General features: G+C 42.8%; 1 protein-coding gene and 1 long non-coding RNA gene across 2 annotated transcripts; both read left to right on the top strand.

Annotated features, from left to right (window-relative positions):
* The first annotated feature begins 476 nt into the window (after positions 1 to 476).
* On the top strand, positions 477 to 3816 carry LOC311311894. Its single transcript, XR_014630553.1, has 3 exons — positions 477 to 565; positions 3348 to 3438; positions 3694 to 3816. It is a non-coding gene; the product is annotated as an uncharacterized lncRNA (long non-coding RNA).
* Positions 3817 to 4105: 289 nt separating this feature from the next.
* On the top strand, positions 4106 to 6996 carry LOC311312178 (sterile alpha motif domain-containing protein 3-like; the record flags this gene model as incomplete). Its single annotated transcript, XM_084442048.1, has 4 exons — positions 4106 to 4659; positions 4906 to 5073; positions 5177 to 5272; positions 6694 to 6996. The coding sequence occupies exons 1-4, from the start codon at positions 4156 to 4158 to the stop codon at positions 6994 to 6996; spliced, it is 1071 nt and encodes a 356-aa protein (XP_084298174.1). The 5' UTR covers positions 4106 to 4155.
* Between the last annotated feature and the right edge of the window lie 15672 nt (positions 6997 to 22668).

The raw sequence follows: 22668 nt of genomic DNA, 5'->3' as shown, positions 1-22668 counted from the left end.
GTGTGTGCAGTGCTGCTGCAGCGCGCCTCCGTTTGTATCCCCTTTTCGCATTTACTGTCGACAAAGGAAGAGAGGGAGGGGAGGGGCACGTGTGTGCCGCAGGTACGTGTGTGTGGGGGGGGGGTGGTCTGGCAAAATTACAACGCATTTTGGGGCATTATTACACGCTTTTAATCGAGAATTGATCGATGTCACCATGGGCCACATACAGTAGGCCTACACTGTAAAAAAAAAGAAAAAAGAAGTAACTTTCAAAAGGGCACTTGCCTTGTCCAGAGGGCAAAGGGCAGGTGCTCTAGCACCACCTCGTGTCTATCTGTGCATGTCCCTGTGTATATACACCTGCAATTTCTGTTAGCAATTTTATCTAGTTTCAATTAGGCCAAAATATGAAATTTGAATGTCTTGAAGAAATTTCAACTTGTTTAAATTCTTTCTCTCTTTCTCTCCCTCCTTCTCTACTTCTCTCATTCACCAGTATTTTCATCCATCCCTTTGGAAGTGACTGACTGAGTGATCCTCATCCTCCACATCGTCTTTCTTAGATCAAGCCCAGCTCAGACAGGTGGGAGCACCTACCCACGCACACACACACACACACACACACACACACACACACACACACACACACACACACACACACACACACATATCATTAGGATGGGGATGAGGACCCCCCCCCCCTCTTGTAGATGTAGATGAGTACAGGTAGGTGCCAACCTACTGTATATAGTGGTCAAGTTAAACTAGGTCTGTAAAGTCTTCATTTTTTTCAATGGAGTGGAAGTGCAAGTTGTGTGCTGTATCTGTGGAAACCAGAGCAAAGTTACTTAGGCACTATCGAGTGCAGCACAGCCATTATTCAAAAATTAGTCCACTGCCATGTCTCTATCATGATTGCTTGTGCACTTTTCAGACATTCAATGCACTCAAAATACATATATCACGATTGCACCCTCTGACGTCCAGAGATGGTGTAGGTCAGGAAGATACTAATACATTTACCTGTCCCATATGTGCATTTCAGCAACCATTCGCAACACTCTTAAGACATCTAAGGAGCCATTTAAAACAGCATGAGATGGTAGCATGCCCATTCAAGAATTGTGATTATCGCACTAATGTGTACTCCTCATTTAATACCCACAAAAGTAGGTATCACACAGAAGGTGTTAGTTCTGACGTCAGGGATGTAATTTCCAGCGTAGAGGGTAACACTCCCCCAGTCGCTAACTTAGTTGACCCTGATGAAGAGTGTGCCACTGAAAGTGCAGAAGCACTTGATGCCCCTCATAGTGAGTGTGACACTAGCCTGTTGCAAGCTCAGTTGCAGCATAATCTGGCTGGTCTATTCCTGAAAATGCAAACTGTCCTTAATGTATCTAATACAGCTACACAGGAAATAGTTGAGCACTTAAGTCACGTATTTTCATTGTCACAACCTCTGGTGAAGGAAGCTCTCAGTAATGTACTATTGAAGCACGGCCACACGATTAGCGATGAAACCCTTAATGATGCTGTTAATGCAGTCATGGCCAGTAATGTTTTTGCCAGTGCAACTGCAAGGGGTGCAGAGTTGTCAACTTGTAAACGAAGGAAAACGTTTGTTGAGACAACTTATCCTATTGTACGTCCAGTGCAGTATTCCATAGATCCCCATGGACACACAGCAGTGTATGTACCAATCCTTCAGATGATTCAGGAAATGTTTAAACACACTGATATTCTGAGAAAAATCCAAGAATCAAATGTTTCTCAGCCTGGTCATTACATGTCACATGCAGATGGCTCGTATTTCAATGAGAATGCATTGTTGTCCACGGGAGAGCTTAAACTGTCTTTACTTTTGTATATTGATGAGCTAGAACTTGCAAATCCTTTGGGAACGTCTCGGAAAATCCACAAAATCTGTGCTGTTTATTGGGTTCTTGCCAATCTCCCTAGTAAATACCGATCAGCCTCGCATGTAATTCAGCTGGCAGTCCTATGCAAGGTGCCCGACCTTAAGAGGTGCAGTTATGGAAGTGTGCTAAGACCTTTGTTGCAAGATATTTGCACTCTTGAACATAATGGTGTGTTCATTGAGTCCATTGGGCAGTCTGTTCAGGGCACTGTCTTTTGCGTTGCAGCTGACAATCTGGGGGCCCATGGGTTGGCTGGCTTTATAGAGTCCTTCAGTGCTGAATATGTCTGTAGATTCTGTACAGCCACACGAGACCAGTTTCAGACACATGAGGTTGCAGAGGGAGAGTTTTCGTTAAGAACAAAAGAAGACCATGATGTTATTGTGCAGAGTGTTGTGAATGGGGATGGTCAGAGCCAGTTTGGTGTGAAGGCAGATTGTGTATTGCGCCAGAGTTTGGAATATTTTCACCCAACCACTGGTTTTCCTCCTGATGTGCTTCATGACCTTTTTGAGGGTATTGTACCTGTTGAGCTGGCTCTTTGCATCAATAAGATGATAGATCTGAAGTATTTCACTCTTGAGTATCTAAATGAGAAAATAGCTTCATTTCCATATCAGTATACTGACAAAGCAGACAAACCAAAGCCAGTCCCAAAGACATTTGCTGCCAAAAGAACTATCGGTGGAAATGGACATGAAAATGCCACAGTGCTTAGACTACTCCCTTTGATGGTTGGTAGTAAAGTTCCAGAAGGCGATGCAGCATGGGCAGTGCTAATGGATTTGAAAGAAGTGGTAGAGATGGTTTTATCCCCAACATTTACAGATGAAACTATCCAGTACTTGCAGTCTAAAATAAGTGATCACAGACAGATTCTCCACGAGGTCTTTCCAGAGTTCAGACTACGTCCCAAGCACCACTATGTTGAGCACTACCCAGAGCTCATTAGACGGTATGGGCCTCTTGTACACCTCTGGACTATGCGTTTTGAGGGGAAACACCGTTTTTTCAAAAACGTCATACATCACACACACAACTTCAAGAATGTGCTAAAAACACTGGCTACCAAGCATCAACATATGGTGGCATATTACCTAAGTGCACCATCATTCTTCAAACCACATACACAGACATCAAGTGTTAATTCGGTCCTGGTTGCGTCACTACCTGAAGTAGCAAGAACGTTTGTTGAGCAAGAAACAGACAGCAACACAATATACAGCACATCAAAGGTTACTGTGGATGGCACTGATTACTCTGTTGGTATGTATGTGTCTGTGGGAATGGATGGTGGACTCCCTCAATTTTGCAAGATTGAGCAGATCTTCCTTGTTAACAACAATGTTAACTTTCTTTGTAGGAAGTATAGGTCATGCTATGTGGAGCATCTTCGCTCCTATGAACTTTACTCAAGCAACCTCTCTGTCAATTCATTATCAGACCTTAATGACACCGTAACCCTCTCTGCATACTCCATTGGAGGGAGACTGCTACTGACCCCCAAGAGATTCATTCCACTGCAGTGAGTACGGTGAGTTCCCCACGGTTCCACGCTCATTTGATATTAATTTACCCGAGTTTATATACTATTGGCCTTATTCTAAATAAGACTATTTCGATTAGGGTGTTCACATGAGTTGCTTATAGAATTTTAGACTGATTAATCAGACTTTTTCCCAGAACAGTTGCTGAGATAGTTAAAATTAAACCGTTGTGAGCTCGCACATCATATTGCACTGGAAACTGACCCCACCGTAATATGCTGCTTTTTTTCTCTCTCCCTCAGATGGCGGTACCTCCACACAACCCCATGATACTTCGTGTCCACATTACAACAGACATTGCACGAAAGATGACCATTGCCTCCCGCCCTCAGTCTGTGGATGAGTTGAAGAAACTCGTGCAAGATAAATTTAACTTTGATTTCAACTTTACTCTTCAATATGAAGACCCAGATTTTGATGGACAGCTGTGTGTTCTGGACGACATTGAGGAGCTGCCACAGAAAGCTGTGATTAAAGTAGTTAGGTCAGACAGTGATGCAAGCTCAAACTCAACTGCAGACACAGAAATACTCTCTACTACGTCATCCACCCCAAACCGCCTCAAGAAGTGGCCAGATTCATTTCCAGTTCCCACTTTCTCCCATGAGGTAGAGTTCAAGCTTCGACAGGGACACACTGCTTTTGACAACACTGGAAAGACGACTACAGTGACAAGATCCCAAAGGCATGACATTCTTGAAAATATGGCTGCAACCATCTATAGTTTCAAGGCATACCCAAGTGGAGAAGAAATTGGTAAGGCCGCTGAGGCTCTCATAACCACTCACCCATGTCTCAGAGAGTCAGGCAGTAGGACTGGCTTTGATGGATGGAAGACCAGCCTTAAATTTAAAATGGGAAACTACCGTACCAAGTTGAGCAAAGCAGGGTGCCCAGAGGTCGCAGTGAATGCAGGAAAGAGGAGCAGAAATAACCCGGAGCGAGAATCACCACACTCGAACATCAAGAGACCCAGACGAGCCGAAGTAAATTACCTGCCAAACTTTCCGAAAGGGGAAGATCCCACCAGTCTTCAACGGCTGAAACTGCAAATCATCGAAGAAATCGCAAAGACTGAGAGAAACCTAACACTTATAGAGAAGCTGATGCAGATGACCTTCGCTCTCCGTCGACAGGAAATTGTCAGCGACAGCCCACCAGTGAAAGAGATCCTGGAGAATTGGCCTGCTCTTCGAACAGAGTCGCAGGTAAGCACTCATTCAGTATAGCTCACTCACTCTTTGTCTCTTTAACTGTGTATCAATCTAGTATGGTTAAATACACCATTCACAGTGTTGTGTGCTAAATCAACATCTGGCTCCTCAACTTTATCAAATCTGAATCAAATCTGTTGGCACTAAATCAAATCTGTTGACACTGTGTTAGTGAGCCTGATGTGGCTTTAGGATATAACATCATTTGTGATGGTGTGTTTTTCTTCATGTTTTGTGCAGGTTTGTTCGGAGTTTCAAAGGATCACAAATATCAATCTAAGGAACCGCTTTTATAGCGAGCTGGACACACACACCCCACGCCTCATGACTTTGTACCGGCAGAAGGCAGCGCGTAGTGGAAAGACAGCAGAGGCTTTGATGGCCCTATTAAAGGTGTATGATCTTCAGGTAAGCCAGAGGACAATATGATGACATGTGGTACATCTATGTCAAATGTGAATGTATATAACACTAGTACAGAAACTCAAACACCGTATGCATCTCTTGCTAGGAGCACCTTGATGTAAACTCCAGACGCACCACTGCCCTCCGTGCCCTCCCTGTGTTTCTGCGTGAAGATGACTCCCAATTCTTCAAGACCTGGAATGTAAGTTTTGTTGCACCTCCAGGGTTTTATATACAGTAGTACTGATACCCGTTGGCACACACAATTGGTGACCTCTCTCTTCACTGCTCTCCCATGCGCATTGTCGATATGTGTGCGTAATAGTTATCTTCTATACAATCTACTGTATAGCATGTGCACGTGCCACCTGCTGGCTACTGTGGGTAGTGCTATCATCCAAGATGGCAGAGGAGACGTGTTCATGGCAAGTGCCGCACAAGTGTGATCCAAGATGGCGGAAGAGACATGTTCGCTTTGTTATGTTATCTCTGATAACTTAGACTTGCATGTCCTCGCATCCTCTGTATTCCTTATATATTTCAGGTTTATTTCACATGACTGATTACCGTATTTTCCGGACTATAAGTTGCTCCAGAGTATAAGTCGCATCAGTCAAAAAATGCGTCATGAAGAGGAAAAAAACATATATAAGTCGCACTGGACTATAAGTCGCATCTAATGTAGGAGAAAGGTGCGTTTCTCACATCTCCCGGTTAATGTGCACAATCCCCGACCTTGCGGTAGATGTGAGAAGTTGGTTAGTATTTCTCACATCTCCCGTAAGGTCGGGGATTGTGCACATTAACCGGGAAATGCTTACAATTCCCGACCTTGCGGTAAATCTAGCAAAGTCTAACCGTAGCCTATGCAAAACTTGTGCGCAGGGATGCTACCGTAGGCTTATGTGACACCTCAGAAGGGGCATCCACATTGCTGTTCAAAGCTTTTAGAATATTATTTGCATAATGACAACTTGAGAAATGTGAACTGTGTTCATGAGTGCATGCACACAATCAAATAACAGACTTTGCTTTCGTACGGTAACGTTAACGTCTGGAGTTATGAATGAAGCACTTGAAACGGAGATTTATTTTTCATTCATTCATCAATTAACACAGAGTTCCTCTCATACGGTGGTTGTAAACCATGGATGTATTAAGTTGTAAACAAACATCTGCCGAGCGCTTCCGCTTCCAGCAATGCAAAGATGCAATAGTATCCAGCTGCAGCCCCGGAGCCCTCTCCCACCACCCGGCTGCGCAGAGGTTTTGCATACGGTTGGACTTTGGTCCGCGAGGTCGGAGAATGTCCACCGTAACATATATTTTGATATATAAGTCGCACCTGACTATAAGTCGCAGGACCAGCCAAACTATGAAAAAAGTGTGACTTATAGTCCGGAAAATACGGTACTAATTATCACTAATTTGCCATTTAGTTAGCCCTAATTACAAAATGTCAGGCCGACTATGTCTGATGAAAATGAAAACAGACAGTGATAGACAATTTGCTCATTTATGTGTAGGATATGTCTAGGATACATCTGCTCCCCAGTGTTGATGTTTTGAGGCTCAGTGACAGTCTGTGTGGTTCTCTTGTTAAAACATTTGTCTTGATTTCAGATGGAGGAGTCCGATGAGCCAGATGTTGCAGAGGCTTCTGTCGCTCTTCTCACCGTTGTCAACTCAACAAGGTCAAGCTATGCCATTGTTCTTGAAGGTGACATTGTAGCAAGGGATCTTCCCACATTGACTGACGCATTTCAGATTTTGTTTGGTTTGGTGTATGCCTTGCACCTGAGTTACCCCAAGGGGATGACCCACACTTTTGAATTCATCCAAACAGTCCTGATGGGCTTGGATGATGGGAAACCCTTGAAACCCAAGCTCCAGTCTCTAAAAAATGACCTAACAGCTCCAGAGTAATGCTTTAGGCCTCTGTCAAAGCTAGGGCTGAGCCGAATGCACACAGTCCTTCTCTCTCCTTTAGCAAGGTGATATGTGAATATGTGGATGTGATATGTGAATATGAAGAATATATGTGAATTTGATAACAGTAAAAGACACGGGGAGACATTTTCTTTGCACTAGGAAAAACACAAAGTACCGTCATGTAGAATATGTTTCTATTTGCAATATCTGTGTGGTTGCAATCATTTGTGTGGAAGATTGAATCTAACGCAAGAGTATTAGAGTATTAGATGACATCAGCAGCTAGAGTATTAGAGTATAAGACTGCATCTGCAGCAAGAGTATTAGACTACATCTGCAGCAAGAGTATTAGAGTATTAGACTACATCTGCATCTAGAGTATTAGAGTATTAGACTACATCTGCAGCAAGAGAGTATTACGAGTATTAGACTACATCTGCATCTAGAGTATTAGAGTATTAGACTACATCTGCAGCTAGAGTATTGGAGTATTAGACTACATCTGCAGCTAGAGTATTAAGAGTATTAGACTACATCTGCATCTAGAGTATTAGACTACATCTGCAGCTAGAGTATTAAGAGTATTGGACTACATCTGCATCTAGAGTATTAGACTACATCTGCAGCTAGAGTATTAAAGTATTAGACTACATCTGCATCTAGAGTATTAGAGTATTAGACTACATCTGCAGCTAGAGTATTAAGAGTATTAGACTACATCTGCAGCTAGAGTATTACAGAGTATTAGATTACATCTGCAGCAAGAGAGTATTAGATTGAATCTTGGCTAATGCATTTCTGATGTTAGAGTTAGCCTGTCTGTTTGAAATGTTGACCAAAACCTGCACTTTTATTACTTTGTACCTACAGTGCCTAGAGTCTCATTATGTATGTTAGACACATTTTTAATTAGAAAAAAATATTTTTTCTTTTCTTTTGTAAAAACACAAAATAATGTGACACAAAGCATGTGTCCACTCAGGCTTTTCAAGTGCCTTGATAGTTAAATAAGAGACAGAAATGTTGGATTTAAATTAAGCTATTCTTTATTTTTTTCATTTTCTTTTGTAAAAACACAAAGTAATGTGACACAAGGCATGTGTCCACACAGGCTGTTCAAGTGCCTTGATAGTTAAATAAGAGACAGAAATGTTGGATTTAAATTAAGCTATTCTTTATTTTTTTCATTTTCTTTTGTAAAAACACAAAGTAATGTGACACAAGGCATGTGTCCACACAGGCTGTTCAAGTGCCTTGATAGTTAAATCAGCCACATGAAAATGGTGTGCACAGTTCATAATACATTTTATGTTGGTGTGCATACTGTGGTGTGCATAATGTATTTTATGTATGGTCATAGCCAGTTCGGTTTGAAAGTGTTTTAATCCATATTATACCCGTTGTGCTGAAAAGGGCACAGTCACGCTAGTTTTGGTTTAGATTATTTAAATGAAATGCCTGTTGAATTGGTTCCTTGCATCAATGAGTATTAGAGTATTAGACTACATCTGCAGCAACAGTATTAGACTACATCTGCAGCTAGAGTATTAGAGTATTAGACTACAGCTAGAGAATTAGAGTATTGGACTACTTCTGCATCTAGAGTATTTGACTACATCTGCAGCTAGAATATTAGAGTATTAGACTACAGATGTTATATAATACTCTACAGTATATAGAGAAAATGCCACAGTGCTTAGACTACTCCCTTTGATGGTTGGTAGTAAAGTTCCAGAAGGCGATGCAGCATGGGCAGTGCTAATGGATTTGAAAGAAGTGATAGAGATGGTTTTATCCCCAACATTTACAGATGAAACTATCCAGTACTTGCAGTCTAAAATAAGTGATCACAGACTGATTCTCCACAAGGTTTTTCCAGGGTTCAGACTATGTGCCAAATATCACTATGTATTCAGATTAAATGCTTAAATTATGTGCATTCAAATTCAATATATGTATTTAGATTAAATGCTTAAATTATGTGCATTTAAAGTAAATAAATGTTCACGTTTAGCCTTATCCTATAAGGAAATATGGTGGTGCTTTCCCATGTATAGAAAATGGCTACACTTACGAGCATTTACTGACTTTGAATGCACACAATTTAAATTAATAAAAAATCTATTAAATCAAAATAATCTCAAAATAATCCCAGCTGAAACAAGCGTGACTGTGCCCCTCTCTCTCTTTCAAACACACACACACACACACTTACATACAGTACACACACACACTTCTTTTTGAAGGTTTTACCAGTTTTAAATGTTCTCAAAACTGTGAACTGTTAAATGTGAATAAATGCATTATTCCCATTTGTTTGTGTCTGAGCACTGACTTCCTTTTGAGTTGCCGTAACTCAATATGTTGGAATTTTTGGATGTATTTAAGTTAGTTCTACTTTTAAAAATTTAGGTAATCTGTTTCAGCAAATTATTTGAGTACCATTTTAACATTTTTGAGTTTAATTAAAGTAAATATTTTGATTACCACAACTTAATGACACCAGTAATGTTAAGTGCTGTTAAAGCATAATAATAAAGTATATTAAAATGAAATATATTGTGTATTTGGGCACATTTATTTTGAGTTATGTCAAATCAAATTAATTGAATTGCCACACACAATTGCATGGAGTACATGTAATACAAAACATTTAAGTGTGGCTTAATTCAAATAATTAATTGTTGCTTGCTTGAAAGAATTAAGTTGAATTACTTTTTTTTTTTGTGGTAATCTTTCCTAAAAAAAATTAAGTTCATAGTACTAATCAGGGTTTACAGTGCAGGTGGTATAGGCTGGTGAGGACTGCATTACATTTACATTACATTACAATCATTTAGCAGACACTTTTATCCAAAGCGACTAACAATAATTGCATTTAACGTAGGAAAAGCCAATGTACTACTACTTGCCAGAACTCACAAGTGCATCTTCTCTCTAAAACAAGTGACTAAGAGCATGATCTAGTGCTGAAGGCAAAGTTCAAGAATAGCAATCTAAAGTACAGTGCAATACAATACAATAAAATACAATAAGTGCTTAGGAGGGAAGATTGTTGTAGTACTTCTTGAAGAGATGAGTTTTGAGCCTGCGACGAAAGATGGGCAGCGACTCTGCTGTCCTGACATCAGTGGGCAGTTCATTCCACCACTGCGGGGCCAGGACAGAGAAGAGCCATGACCGTGTCGATCGACCGCAGGGGCCTCGGAGTGACGGGGCAACCAGTCGCCCCGAGGTAGCAGAGCGTAGCGGTCGGGAGGGGGTGTAGGGTTTGACCATGGCCTGGAGGTAGGAGGGGGCTGTTCCTTTCATTGCCCTGTAGGTTAGCGCCAGAGTTTTAAACTGGATGCGAGCCGCTACAGGGAGCCAGTGTAGGGAATGGAGGAGGGAAGTTGTGTGGGAGAACTTGGGGTGGTTGAACACCAGGCGAGCAGCAGCTTTCTGGACAAGTTCCAGGGGTTTAATGGCTGACGCCGGGGCCACAGCGAGGAGAGAGTTGCAGTAGTCAAGGCGGGAGATGACCAGGGCCTGGATGAGTACCTGCACCGTTTCATCAGTGAGGAAAGGGCGAATCCTCCTGATGTTGTAGAGCATGAATCTTGAATTGAGCTTGAGGTGATGTGTCGTCATCCACTCAGAGATGTCAGCCAAACACCCAGCTATGCGTGTCTCCACTGCCTGGTGGTATAGGCTGGTGAGGAGGACTGCCAGTTGGTGTAGGCTGGAGAGGAGGGCTTGGTTTGCCTACACCCATCCTGCCAGGCCAAACTGCCCTATGGGGAGCCGAAGTATGCAGCCAGCTTGTCACGGAGAATGTAGGCATCCCTGGGTCCTCTGTTACACAAGTATCTGTTTTGCTCAAGGAAAAGGGACAAAACAATATCAATAGTAAATATCTAGCTTGTGTGGGAGAAAGGTTGTATGTGTCTTAATAAAATCAAGAATAATATTACCTGCATATAGGCTACACTGCTAAAATGTTGTAGGTATATGGCATTATGTGGCATGCTCATTATACTTGGATATCTTATACATAGCCTAATTTGCCTACTAACATTTGTTAACTATGTTCTTACTGTTGCCAACTTGAAAACAAACACACCAACTGCGGTTGGTGCATATTACTAATGTCTACACCAGATGTTCTTGTTAGCTACAATGTTTTTCCTACTTGAAAACAGACACTCAAACACTGCGGTTGATGCATAGCCAAACGTTAGGCTACATATTAGCCTACTAACGTCTGTTAACTATGTAGCACTAGCTACGTTATGAGTGCCAGATACAATGTTTTGCCATAAAATGTTGCCTGCTAGAAAAACGTGGTGCATAGCACAACATACCTGTACTAACGTCTGTTAACTACGTTATGTTACATAACATACATACATAAGGTCCGTTAACTATGTTATCTAGGCTAACGTTAGCACAATATTGCGAGTGCCAGATAGGCTAGCTACAATGTTTTGCCACAATGTTGCCTACTGAAACGGACACAAAAACGGTTATGTGACTGATACAGCATCAAAGTAATTGTTTCTAAAAGATACAAAATCACTTAGTGATTTTACAATCACAATAGCTTAGCTACTATCACCATTATTTTATTGAAGAAATTATAAGATTAACTTACCCATTGCGAGGTTGTTGGACATTTGTCATTGTCTGATCAACTGGGATTTTTTTTTATTTTTAAAGTGCACTAGAATGCGTCGAATGTCGCAGCCTTTGTGCGGGGCTAGCTGGACACGCCGTCGTGCGCCGTCGTACGACATCGTGGCGGATGCGGTCTGCGGGGGGCTTTAGTCTTCGCATCGGGGGCTTCAGCAGTACCGCGTCTGTGCTTCCCAGTGGAGCCACACCTGGAGTTCCTGCATGTTGAGGGGGCGGAGCCAAAGCGCATCTTCCCAGAGGCCAACACCTGTATTATAACACCGAGACTGCCTATCCACACCTCGTATGAAGTGTGGAGAGAGTACATGGAGAGTGGCATCTTACAATCTCCTCTCTTTGGCACAACATAGTTTGAAATGCCTTTTTTTCTTTTACCTTCCAGCCTTCCTCCTCCTGGGCAGGGTTCTATTAGTGTGTAAAATATGTTAAAGTTGAGGCGTAGGTTATGTGTAATGTTTCTGACCACAAGTTATGATGAATTGAGCTATGTAATGCTAAAAAAAATACTACTAACAAGGTTTGTGTGTTGAAGTTGAGGTGAGGTTTATTTTATCAATTAATCTTAATAAAGCAGTGTCAAAGATTTGAACAATTTGGGGGGATTTAATCAGAAAAGGTCCTCCTGCAATCTCCCCTCCAGGTAGAACCTGGTGGCGGACTGGATAAGGTTATCTCTTTCCTCCAGGCTGGCGATGTCTCTGGTCCAATCTGGCCATTAGCACACACCAGATCTCTTGACTATATCATAATGTAGTAAATTAAACCATTAAGATGTTACAAGAAATCAGTCTCAGATCAAATTAACAGCTGTATTTATTGAATTACTGCTAGTACACAAAGTACTAAGTTACATATTATAAAAAACACAGAGTGAATAATTTTTCTAAAATATTATCAAAGAGATAAAGAGGCATGTGTGAGAGGGGAGATGAAGACAGAACATATAAAACAGCTCTTCCTTGATGTGGACCAGCTTGTCCCAGGCCCACTCCAGGACACAGCGCAGGGTCACTACACCCTGCCTGATCTAGAGGCATACACACACACACAACACATACAAAGCTCATTTTAGTGACAGTGACTAGTTGGCGGTGTGTATCGGTGGTTTGTGTGCAGCCTCACCCTCAGTAGTTTACGTAAGCAATAACACACGAGAGGGAGTGCGTGGTTATTGGCACGGCAGTGCTGCGGTCGTAAGCCCTCAAATGTGTTATTGCTTTTATGCAACAGCACTGCAGTTGTTACATATTTTTTGGAAAAAGATTAAGACGATAGAAAATGCCGTGTTAAGTCAGATGCAGCCCCATGTACTTCCATTCTAGCAGGGCCCGCCTGATCAGAAGCTGCCACTCACTCAAGACTGACGCAATCAGTGAAAGGATCATCTCTACTTTTCAGATTTATGAAATATCATCTGCAAATAGGCCCAATGTCCAAAATAGCTAACTACCCCTTTAAATAGATTACATATGTACAGCATTTTTATTACACATAGGGTATAGTTAATGACCTGATGAGCTTGTGGTTTCCATCCAGATGGCACAAGGAGTTTGGCCCAGCCACTCTGTGGGTACGCCTGTGCAGTCTATGAGACATAGCTCTAAGAGCCCCTTCTGGGTTGGTCCTAAGCAGACTTTGTCAAACACGTCTCCTTTGGACAACAAAGCCCTCTCCAAAAAGACGTGCACGCAAGTTCATAGTTTCCTCGTACCAGGTCAATGATTCTTTCATCCAACTCTGCGTCGGTCATGTTTGAGCAGTGACCATGGACCAATATATTAAACAGCCTGTAATAAAAAATGAAGGACAGAACAAATTAGTCACTAATTTTCACATTAACCAATGGCTCTGTGCAACTATTCACAACTCAGAGGTTAAGTTCAATTGGACCATTCTACTACTGCAATTAGGCCAGTGAAGTAAGTTTGTGTAATGTAGGTATAGGCCTAACGTTACTCTACCAACCCAGGATAGGACCTGCACATTTGAAGATATCCTACTTACAAATCCAAGTGATTTAAATTGGGCACACTTGCTCACTTGCGCTCTTTCTCAGTAACCTGAACGTGAAGCACATCTAGGCTACAGCTAGGCCTATGCTACTAGCCTCATTACTATTAGCCTACTTATGGCTAGGGTTAAGTAAGTTAGGGTTACTTACTAACTTATAATTATCATCCGCTGCATTACTCCCAGCTTGGTCAAAAAGTTATACATCTAGGTTGTTGTTTTTTTAAAGCAAGGGGGGTAACCTAGCTATTGTTGGAATAAGAAGACCTACCTTCCGGAAACAGCACGTAATCCATGGACAGCAAGGCATGTTTATAACATTTAACACAGGCTAAATGTCTCTCGATAAATCACTGTCCATAATGAAGAGGGACCACTTTCCAGCCACATTTATATCACCCATGTCCTATTATGACATCACATTTATATCACCCATGTCCTATTATGACATCACATTTATATCACCCATGTCCTATTATGACATCATAGAGACAAACAGCTGTCAGTGCCGTGACGCAACACCCCCCCCCCCCCCCCCCCCCACTGGCCGTGTTACCATGGTGACGTCGGTTACACTCCTCTCAACCGTCGCTCAGCTCAGAAACGTTGAATCAAACCGTGTCTAACTTTAACCTTTTACACATTCATACCTTCTTACTGTCTAACTTTAACCTGATACACATTCATACCTTCTTACTGTAGCCAGAAAATAAACCCAATGAGTCCAGGAGCCAAAATGAAACAAAATAAATACTTAATAATGGTGTGAGTAATGGTGCATTCGTTTATAACTGGGAGGTGGCAAATTGCGACTTGCTACTAGGAATGATTAAATAAAACACCTCATGAACTCGCACTTCCTCGTCGCAAATTCGGATATGTTTCTCAGCCCCCAGTTGCTCGAATGCACTAGATATAACTAGGTAACTGTGATATAATGGTATATAGATATAACTAGGTAACTGTGATATAATGGTATATAGATATAACTAGGTAACTGTGATATAATGGTATATAGATATAACTAGGTAACTGTGATATAATGGTATATAGATATAACTAGGTAACTGTGATATAATGGTATATAGCTTGAATGCACACAGGTCGGAGGTAGGTATTTTGCCACTTGCGACTTCCCACCTCCGACCACAAACGAACGCACCATAACCATTCCCTCAACTGGGATACAGAACAATGGCCAGTAGCTGCCGTTACGTGAGGGAAGCAGCTAGGCTATCTGGCTTAATGACCCAGAACTCTGTAGTTCACAAGCTAAATACATACATTCATGGTTCCTACTTAGTTCTAACATGCTTGGTGACTTTACATGCGTGTTTTATATAGAAGCAAGAATAAAACGGGAGACGTTAGATGTTCGTTTTCACAGGCTGTCAGCCTGAGGAACCAGCCTCGCGCCTCACTCTAATAGGGAACCATAGCGCCCTCTGGTGGCGCAGGGTACAAACTACACAATTCATTAGAAACAAACCCCAAATAAAGATCAACAGGTTGGTTTTGGTGTCCTTCTTCCAGTCCCTAGTGTGGGTTGGGGTTAGAATAAGGGTTGGGGTTGGGACAGGATCTGACCTATAAGGCAAGGGGTAAAGGTTGGAGTGAAAGGATGAACCTGTGGAGGTTTGGGGTATAGTCCCATAAAATCATCCCCATTGGGTCTTGGCCCCCGATCTCGCGGGTGGGAGTCCAATGTTCTCACCACTACTCACTTGTGCAGTGGAGATCAGTGAGGTGATTTTGGTGTCCTTCTTTATTTTGGTGTGCTGGGACTACTGCCTCTTGTGGTGCCAACAGAGAAATGCAGGTCAACATTGACCGGAGGGAGGGAGTGATAACCGGACAAACGCACAAAAATGCTGGCAATTGACACCAAATGCCAGACTAAAAACCTAGATGTCATACTTGACTTAGATCTTAATTTCGAAACCCACAACAAGAATGTGAACAAACAATTGTTTGTGGGCGGATACACAAAAAATATGATATACTGTTAAAAGGGAGGCACAAATGCAATTTACATAATATATACAGCATGGAGTGTGGTGAGTGTGTGTGCAGAGTGTAGTGTGATAGGTGAGTGATGTTATATGTATACGGTGTGTGCTATGTGTGTGCTGTTGAAGTATGTGAAACAAACTACATGAAAGAACAACATAAAACAGAACGCACCCAAACACCATGGTTGCCATTGCAGTGCCTGCACAGCTAAATAGGCCTATTGGAATAGAACTCATTCATTTTCATGCAGACAGTATTCCCTGTTTGATTTCTTGTTGTACTTATGTTTCATAGCACAACAGAAATGTCATCTTTATAACATTGATCTGTTTTCATCTCTTTAGTGTCCTCTGAGTAAAGATTATACAGAAATGTAGCTGTGATGCAGCTGAGGTTAGCAGGGTCCTGTTTGAGGTTGAGTTATTTGACCCATTTATATGCAATGAGAGGAGAGGGTAGGTAGGTAGGTAGGGGGCATGGAGGGGTAGCTAGGTAGACAGGTGGGTGGGTAGGTAGGTAGGGGGTAGGTAGGTAGGTAGGTAGGGGGAGTGGAGGGGTAGCTAAGTAGACAGGTGGGTGGGTAGGTAGGGGGTAGGTAGGTAGGTAGGTAGGGGGCGTGGAGGGGTAGCTAGGTAGACAGGTGGATGGGTAGGTAGGTAGGTAGGTAGGTAGGTAGGTAGGTAGGTAGGTAGGGGGCGTGGAGGGGTAGCTAGGTAGACAGGTGGGTGGGTAGGTAGGTAGGGGGTAGGTAGGTAGGTAGGTAGGGGGCGTGGAGGGGTAGCTAGGTAGACAGGTGGGTGGGTAGGTAGGGGGTAGGTAGGTAGGTAGGTAGGGGGCGTGGAGGGGTAGCTAGGTAGACAGGTGGGTGGGTAGGTAGGGGGTAGGTAGGTAGGTAGGGGGCGTGGAGGGGTAGCTAGGTAGACAGGTGGGTGGGTAGGTAGGGGGTAGGTAGGTAGGTAGGGGGCGTGGAGGGGTAGCTAGGTAGACAGGTGGGTGGGTAGGTAGGGGGTAGGTAGGTAGGTAGGTAGGTAGGTAGGGGGCGTGGAGGGGTAGCTAGGTAGACAGGTGGGTAGGTAGGTAGGTAGGTAGGTAGGGGGCATGGAGGGGTAGCTAGGTAGACAGGTGGGTAGGTAGGTAGGTAGGTAGGTAGGTAGGGGGTAGGTAGGTAGGTAGGTAGGGGGCGTGGAGGGGTAGCTAGGTAGACAGGTGGGTGGGTAGGTAGGTAGGGGGTAGGTAGGTAGGTAGGTAGGTAGGGGGCGTGGAGGGGTAGCTAAGTAGACAGGTGGGTGGGTAGGTAGGGGAGTAGGAGGGTAGGAACGGTGTAGCATGGGCACCATCCAACTTAGAACCCATCATATTTTGGAGAGCGCAGTAGTTTTCCCTGTGGGGGTGTAATTTCACCGTTTCGCAGTGCCCTAATTTAGGCTACTAGTGTTGCTGAACGTTTATTTTATTTTATTTAACATAAAATGCCACTGCTCAAGGGCCCCAGAATCACTAGCCTACTAGATAGACAGGGTTATCATACCAAAATATAAACAGGAGACATGTAGGGGGACAAAAAACACCCAAACTGTTTGGTCACCTTAGGTGGTACCAAAATCTGGATTGACCCCTGTTCTAGCCTAATAGTGATTTGTATGAAATCAGCCCCATTACTAGCCTGAGATCTTCAACCCGGTCAACTTGGTGGAGTGGGCAGACTCAAAGCATGAGTCACATGATCATTGGCGGAACCAGCTATAAGGAGACTTTTATTTTGGAAAATTAACAAGCACTATTCCGGATATTCTAGATCTCCTGCCAGCCAGGCTGACAGACAGAGGAGACAGGTGGAGGGGGATATGTTTATGTTTATAAGTTCTCAGTGGTTAGGGCAGATCTTATCACACGAGTGGTAAGGAACCATAGCTGAATGAAATCACACCATGGGCCGCAATGTGCACAGGATGAGCAAGAGACTGACATCAGATGTTGATAATATAGAGGACCTACCCACAACTCCCACAACAATGTAACCAGCAACTCCTGCCAAGAACAGTATGCAACAGAACACATCTGTGCAACTCCTAGAAAGACAGGAAATGAACTGAAATGAACATGTGAGGGTAACTGGTGTGGCTGATATCATAACAACTTCAATTGACTGGTGGTGATGCTGAGTTATGAGAGGCAGAGTGACAGAAGCAAATCTTCACAAACCTCTTGCGAACAGTGTGAATGAATTTCAAGTCTCAACAAAGTGTTATGTTTTCCCCCTGGACTGTAATTACATTGCCTTGTAGTTCGTTCTCATAGATCAGTCTGTCAGAACTACAAATCCCTCCCTGTGTGACATCACTTCCCTGTATTTCCCCTGAAACTGTCACTTCCTCTTTCAATGTATAAACCAACGAACCCTCCTCCCATGTCTCACTCTTGCCTGGAATCACTTCCGGTGCGAGGGTCCGCTTCTGCAGAATCGTAACATAGAATAAACTATTGTACTTTGTTAAAACCAGCTTGATCGACCACTCAGCGTGTTCTTTGACAATCTAACTAAACAAGGATAAAAAATCCTTTCACAATATGGCGACGAGGAAAAAGTGAACTGAGTCACTTTAGGGACATCTGCCGGTTTTTCAGCGAGCTGAGGAGGAGGAACGTGGGCCCACGTCAACTTTATAGTTGCGGAACGACTCCGGGGCACCGTCGTAGCATGGGGGTGCACTTTCCCGGAGCCTGCTGTTCCGAGGCTCGCTGAGAAACCTGGTACGTTGATCGAATCTCATAGTGGTCCTGCATTTTTGCTCAGCTGTGTGAAAACTTAGACAATAGTGTTTATTCGAGCCGGTGTCGCGCACACGTGTCCTGGGTAGAAAGCCGGTTGTTGAACCGCATGTTCGCTTAAAGGCCAATATACCAGGGTTGGTTTTGTAAGTGTGCATTTCTGAGAACGGGTGTGTTTAGTACTACACGACGTCTCACTTTCGGAAAGCCTACTGTTTTGATTGTTTTTGGGATCCGCGTTGTGGAGGTTGCCGCGGCGCGAGAGAGCTTGTTATCTTGGGCTCATTATTTCTTTTTATTTCTGTTTCTCGTGTTGTGAAGGAGCACGACACGAAGATGGCTGTTTCACTTCGAAAGATTATTTGGAATCCCCGGGGGGGTTAGCTAGGTAGTCGTACCTACGACGTAATCCTTATTGTTTTGTTTGTAGACTTGGATGTCTGTTTGTGCTGCGTTTTGTGTTTCATGTGAAGCTGAGGCTTCTTCAATGTTTGGTCCATTGTATGTTTGAGTCTACGCCAAGGTAGATCTGTTTTTGTCTTGGGATTTGAGGTCCTGTTTAACTGTTGAAACCCATAGTTATGTTGGGTGTTTTGGGGTTATGCTGGGTTTTGGTTTGTGTACATTTGTGATTGATTTTCGTGCTAGCTGCGTTCTAGCTAGGCTACTGTTCTTGTTCTGCTCAAACTAGCTACAAACTAGCTTTCTCCTCTGTTCTATTGTTTCAATGCTAGCTGGTTCGTCCACATGTTGATTTACCCACGTGGTAGTTAGTTCTATCCTCTGTGCCACGTGGTTAACTTCCTGGTTTGCTGCTTGTGTGAAAAAAAAAAAAAGAGAGACTTCCTGTTCCTCTTTTCCATTTGAGGGTCGACCATTTTGGCTTCTGATGACTGCCATCTTGGGAAAAAAATATATAAAAAAAAAAATAAAAATAAAAAAAAAAAAAATATCTCTCAGCACAGCAGTAATTTGGTTGACTGAACGTGTTTAGTTTTTTTTCTGTAACTTTTTAATTACATTGTTTGTTCTCATATTTTCTTTTAAAATGGGAGTTATTTTTAGTGCACTGAAGCATGTGTGTGTGAAGTGAAGGGACAGATAGACCCTCTTCCTGTTCTGACCTCTTATCCAAACAAGAGTTTTGTTGTTTCAGGCCATGTCCCTTGTTAAGCAGATGTAAACTATTTCAACCAACCCCCAATACTGGCCCCTCCTTGTTGTGACACCTATCCAAACAGTTTTGTTGGTTCAGGCCACGTCCGTTGTTCCTGTCCAAACGTCCCTTCCTGTTCGACCAACTGTCATCTCTACGGCTGCTACATACCCTTACCCCAAACAGGGATGTCTGAAATAACGCCCCCCCTAGGGTATTACTCTTCTGAGACACCTCCCTCTGGTTCCTCTCCCATTCTAGGGAGAGTGAGAGTGTACGTGACATGGGGGGGGGGGGGGGGGGGGGGAGGGTAGAGGTAAGAGAAAAAAGAAAAATCATTCATATTTGCCAATATCTTAGTCTGATACATTTGTCTGACAACCCAATTTTGAGAATTTTGTTTTGTTTAAGATTTCATGTTTTACTGATTTCAGATGCACATTCATTGGTTTTGAGTTTTACAGAGAATTGACGTTCCTGGACTACCGGATAAATGCCAAACCGGTTGGAACCGCAAGTATTTTAATAATTTGAAATGACTGCCACTTAAAGTTGTTAGATGTTGCTAACTTCAAGCTCAATTCACTGTATTGTCATGTTAACTTAATATGCTCAGATACATATTCTTGAAAAAAAAGAAAAAGAAAAGACATCACTCCAATTTATCAAAACTGCGGTCTATGATTTATTTTGTTATGTTTATGTGCCTCCGGCGCATAATTTCTAAGAATTGGTGTTACCCACAAGAGTGGTGAGAAATTGAAATGTCTTTTATTTTGTCTGTCTTTTATTGTATGTAAACTGCCCATGCAGCTCTGTCTGTGCGTCTGACGGCCCACAGAGATAGCTGCATGGTAAAACAAATGTGTCACGTATCATTTCTGAAGTTTGGTTACAGAGTAGACACAGGCACGGGACGAGAGATGGAGGCTGCCCCAAGAATTGGATACAACCGGGGTAACCGACTTCCCATTTAAGATGGCCTGACACCTTGGTTCGTGGGGACGCTGGTCAACCGCCTCACCCCCACGTTGCCCAACTGACTGTGGGTAAGAGATAGATATGATCTGGGCTAAATTTAAGAATAGTAACCAAGTGGTTGTCAGACCCAAGGAACCATCACGTCCTGAGCGTGCTCATAACCCTCTGTCCTCAAACGCAGAAATGTGGTTATTGAAATTGAGCTCAAATTATAACACCCCTAGTGTTCTTTTGGGAGCGGTTTAGATAAATTATTTGTTCATGGTTTGAGAACCCCATAATGAAGCTATTCATTTATTGTTTTGGTTTGAGTAATGCATTTTTTCCATTTGTTCACCCTGATTTAAGGGAATTTTTGTTTTCACCATTAGAGGGCGCTGTTTTACATAATGTGTTGGTGCTCCCCTTTTTAAATGATTATTTTGAATAACAATTTCTTGTTAGAAACAAGGACTCATGGTTTGATGATACGAATATGTTGTTTTATTTTAGGAAATGGCCATAGAATTTCTAAGACCTAAATCTAATTGGTGCGTGAGCAGGTTAATTACCTTGGTCACTTACTAATGATAAATAAACAAAGGCTGCTTGGTAATAGACTACTGCAGAGTCTATCCCTGATTTAGCAGACAACCCTCATTAGACAAAAGCTATCTCCACTTGACAAGATTACATGGACTGACGAGCCCGACTGGTTTTGACGATGACTAATGCACTCTGTTTAAGTATTTCTGACTAAAAAGACTTGACTCTGTTAAAAGGACTTGGGTCCTACTTGAAACCAGTGGCAACTACCACTGATGCTGTTTTAGACCTAGTAGCATTGCGCAAGCGATTTTATCCATGTCCTGCATGTTGTGACTATTCATAATTTACATCGCACCTACACACAGCGTGGCTGCTGCTTTAATAAGAATGAACTGTTGACCGTGCATTTCAAAGATGCACTGTTCTTAACTCTGCTTCCTCCTCCAGAAGGCAGAGAGATATGACTCAACATATTGACCGAGATCAATTAAGCCACGCTCAAACCTCTCAGATATTCTCCTCTCACTCTGATTTTGAATGTGAATGAATGCTCATTTCATAGTTAGCATAACCTATACTGCATATTCAAATTAGCACACTGACCAGATCATGTTTCAAAAAAGAGGGGGAGTAAAGGATGTTATCAAGTTAACTGGTTGTTGCTAATGAAACAGACTAGTAGTAGTGAAGAAGGTAATGAAGAAGTTGAATTGAAGGTAGTGAGGAGGTTGTAGTTGAAGGAAATTAGACAGTAGTTGAAAGAACGAGATGCAGAGCTGAAGAAGAAACTTAATGTGTAATATTTTAAGATGGTGGCAAAGGCCAAGCTCCTATTGAAACCTCTGATCCTGTGTCCAGTATGGCTGCTAACTCCGCTGCTAAAAGCTGCGGTCCGGTCCTGTTTTGTCTATGCTGTCTCATCTGTGGATTCACAGGTCTGCCGACCTGAGAGAGCCGACCTGCATCATTTCCAACCAGGCCAATGGGTTGTGAGCAGAGACCTGAAACCAGAGTGGCCGTTGGCTGGGCCCGTACCAGTTCCTGCTGCTAACTCAGACGTAGCAGAGAGGACTTTGCGGGTACACGCCAGCCACTGCAGGCTGGTTCCAAACCAGGACGAGGCCACCCGGCCTGAGAATTCCAACAACCAAGATGCAATATCCTGTGTCACCACCAGGGCGAAAGCTCACTCTCTGGTCTCCTCAGATGAGAAATCAGACAAAGAATAACGCACTACTTTTCCTCATTGCTGTCAGGAGGACAACTCTGACCACCACTTCAGCAAAACACAATCATGGGCCACCACACTGTGGCTTCCTCTGAGGAGGAGCTATTGAAAGAAGGGACCTTGCCTGTCACCTCCTTCCCAGGATCATTATGGCAACGTGGACAAGCGTTTGTCCTATTTGAATGTTGCACTCCACTTGACTGTTGAGACGAAGATGAATGGAAAATACTACATTCTGCATATATAAGATTTGAAAGCAACAGAGATTTCCAGGTTATACTGTTGAAACTGTGACTGGAGTTTAGTT

The sequence above is a fragment of the Borostomias antarcticus genome (assembly GCF_949987555.1).
Source record: "Borostomias antarcticus genome assembly, chromosome: 8".
Lineage (NCBI taxonomy): Eukaryota > Metazoa > Chordata > Actinopteri > Stomiiformes > Stomiidae > Borostomias > Borostomias antarcticus.
This window is presented reverse-complemented; position numbering and strand designations above follow the sequence as displayed.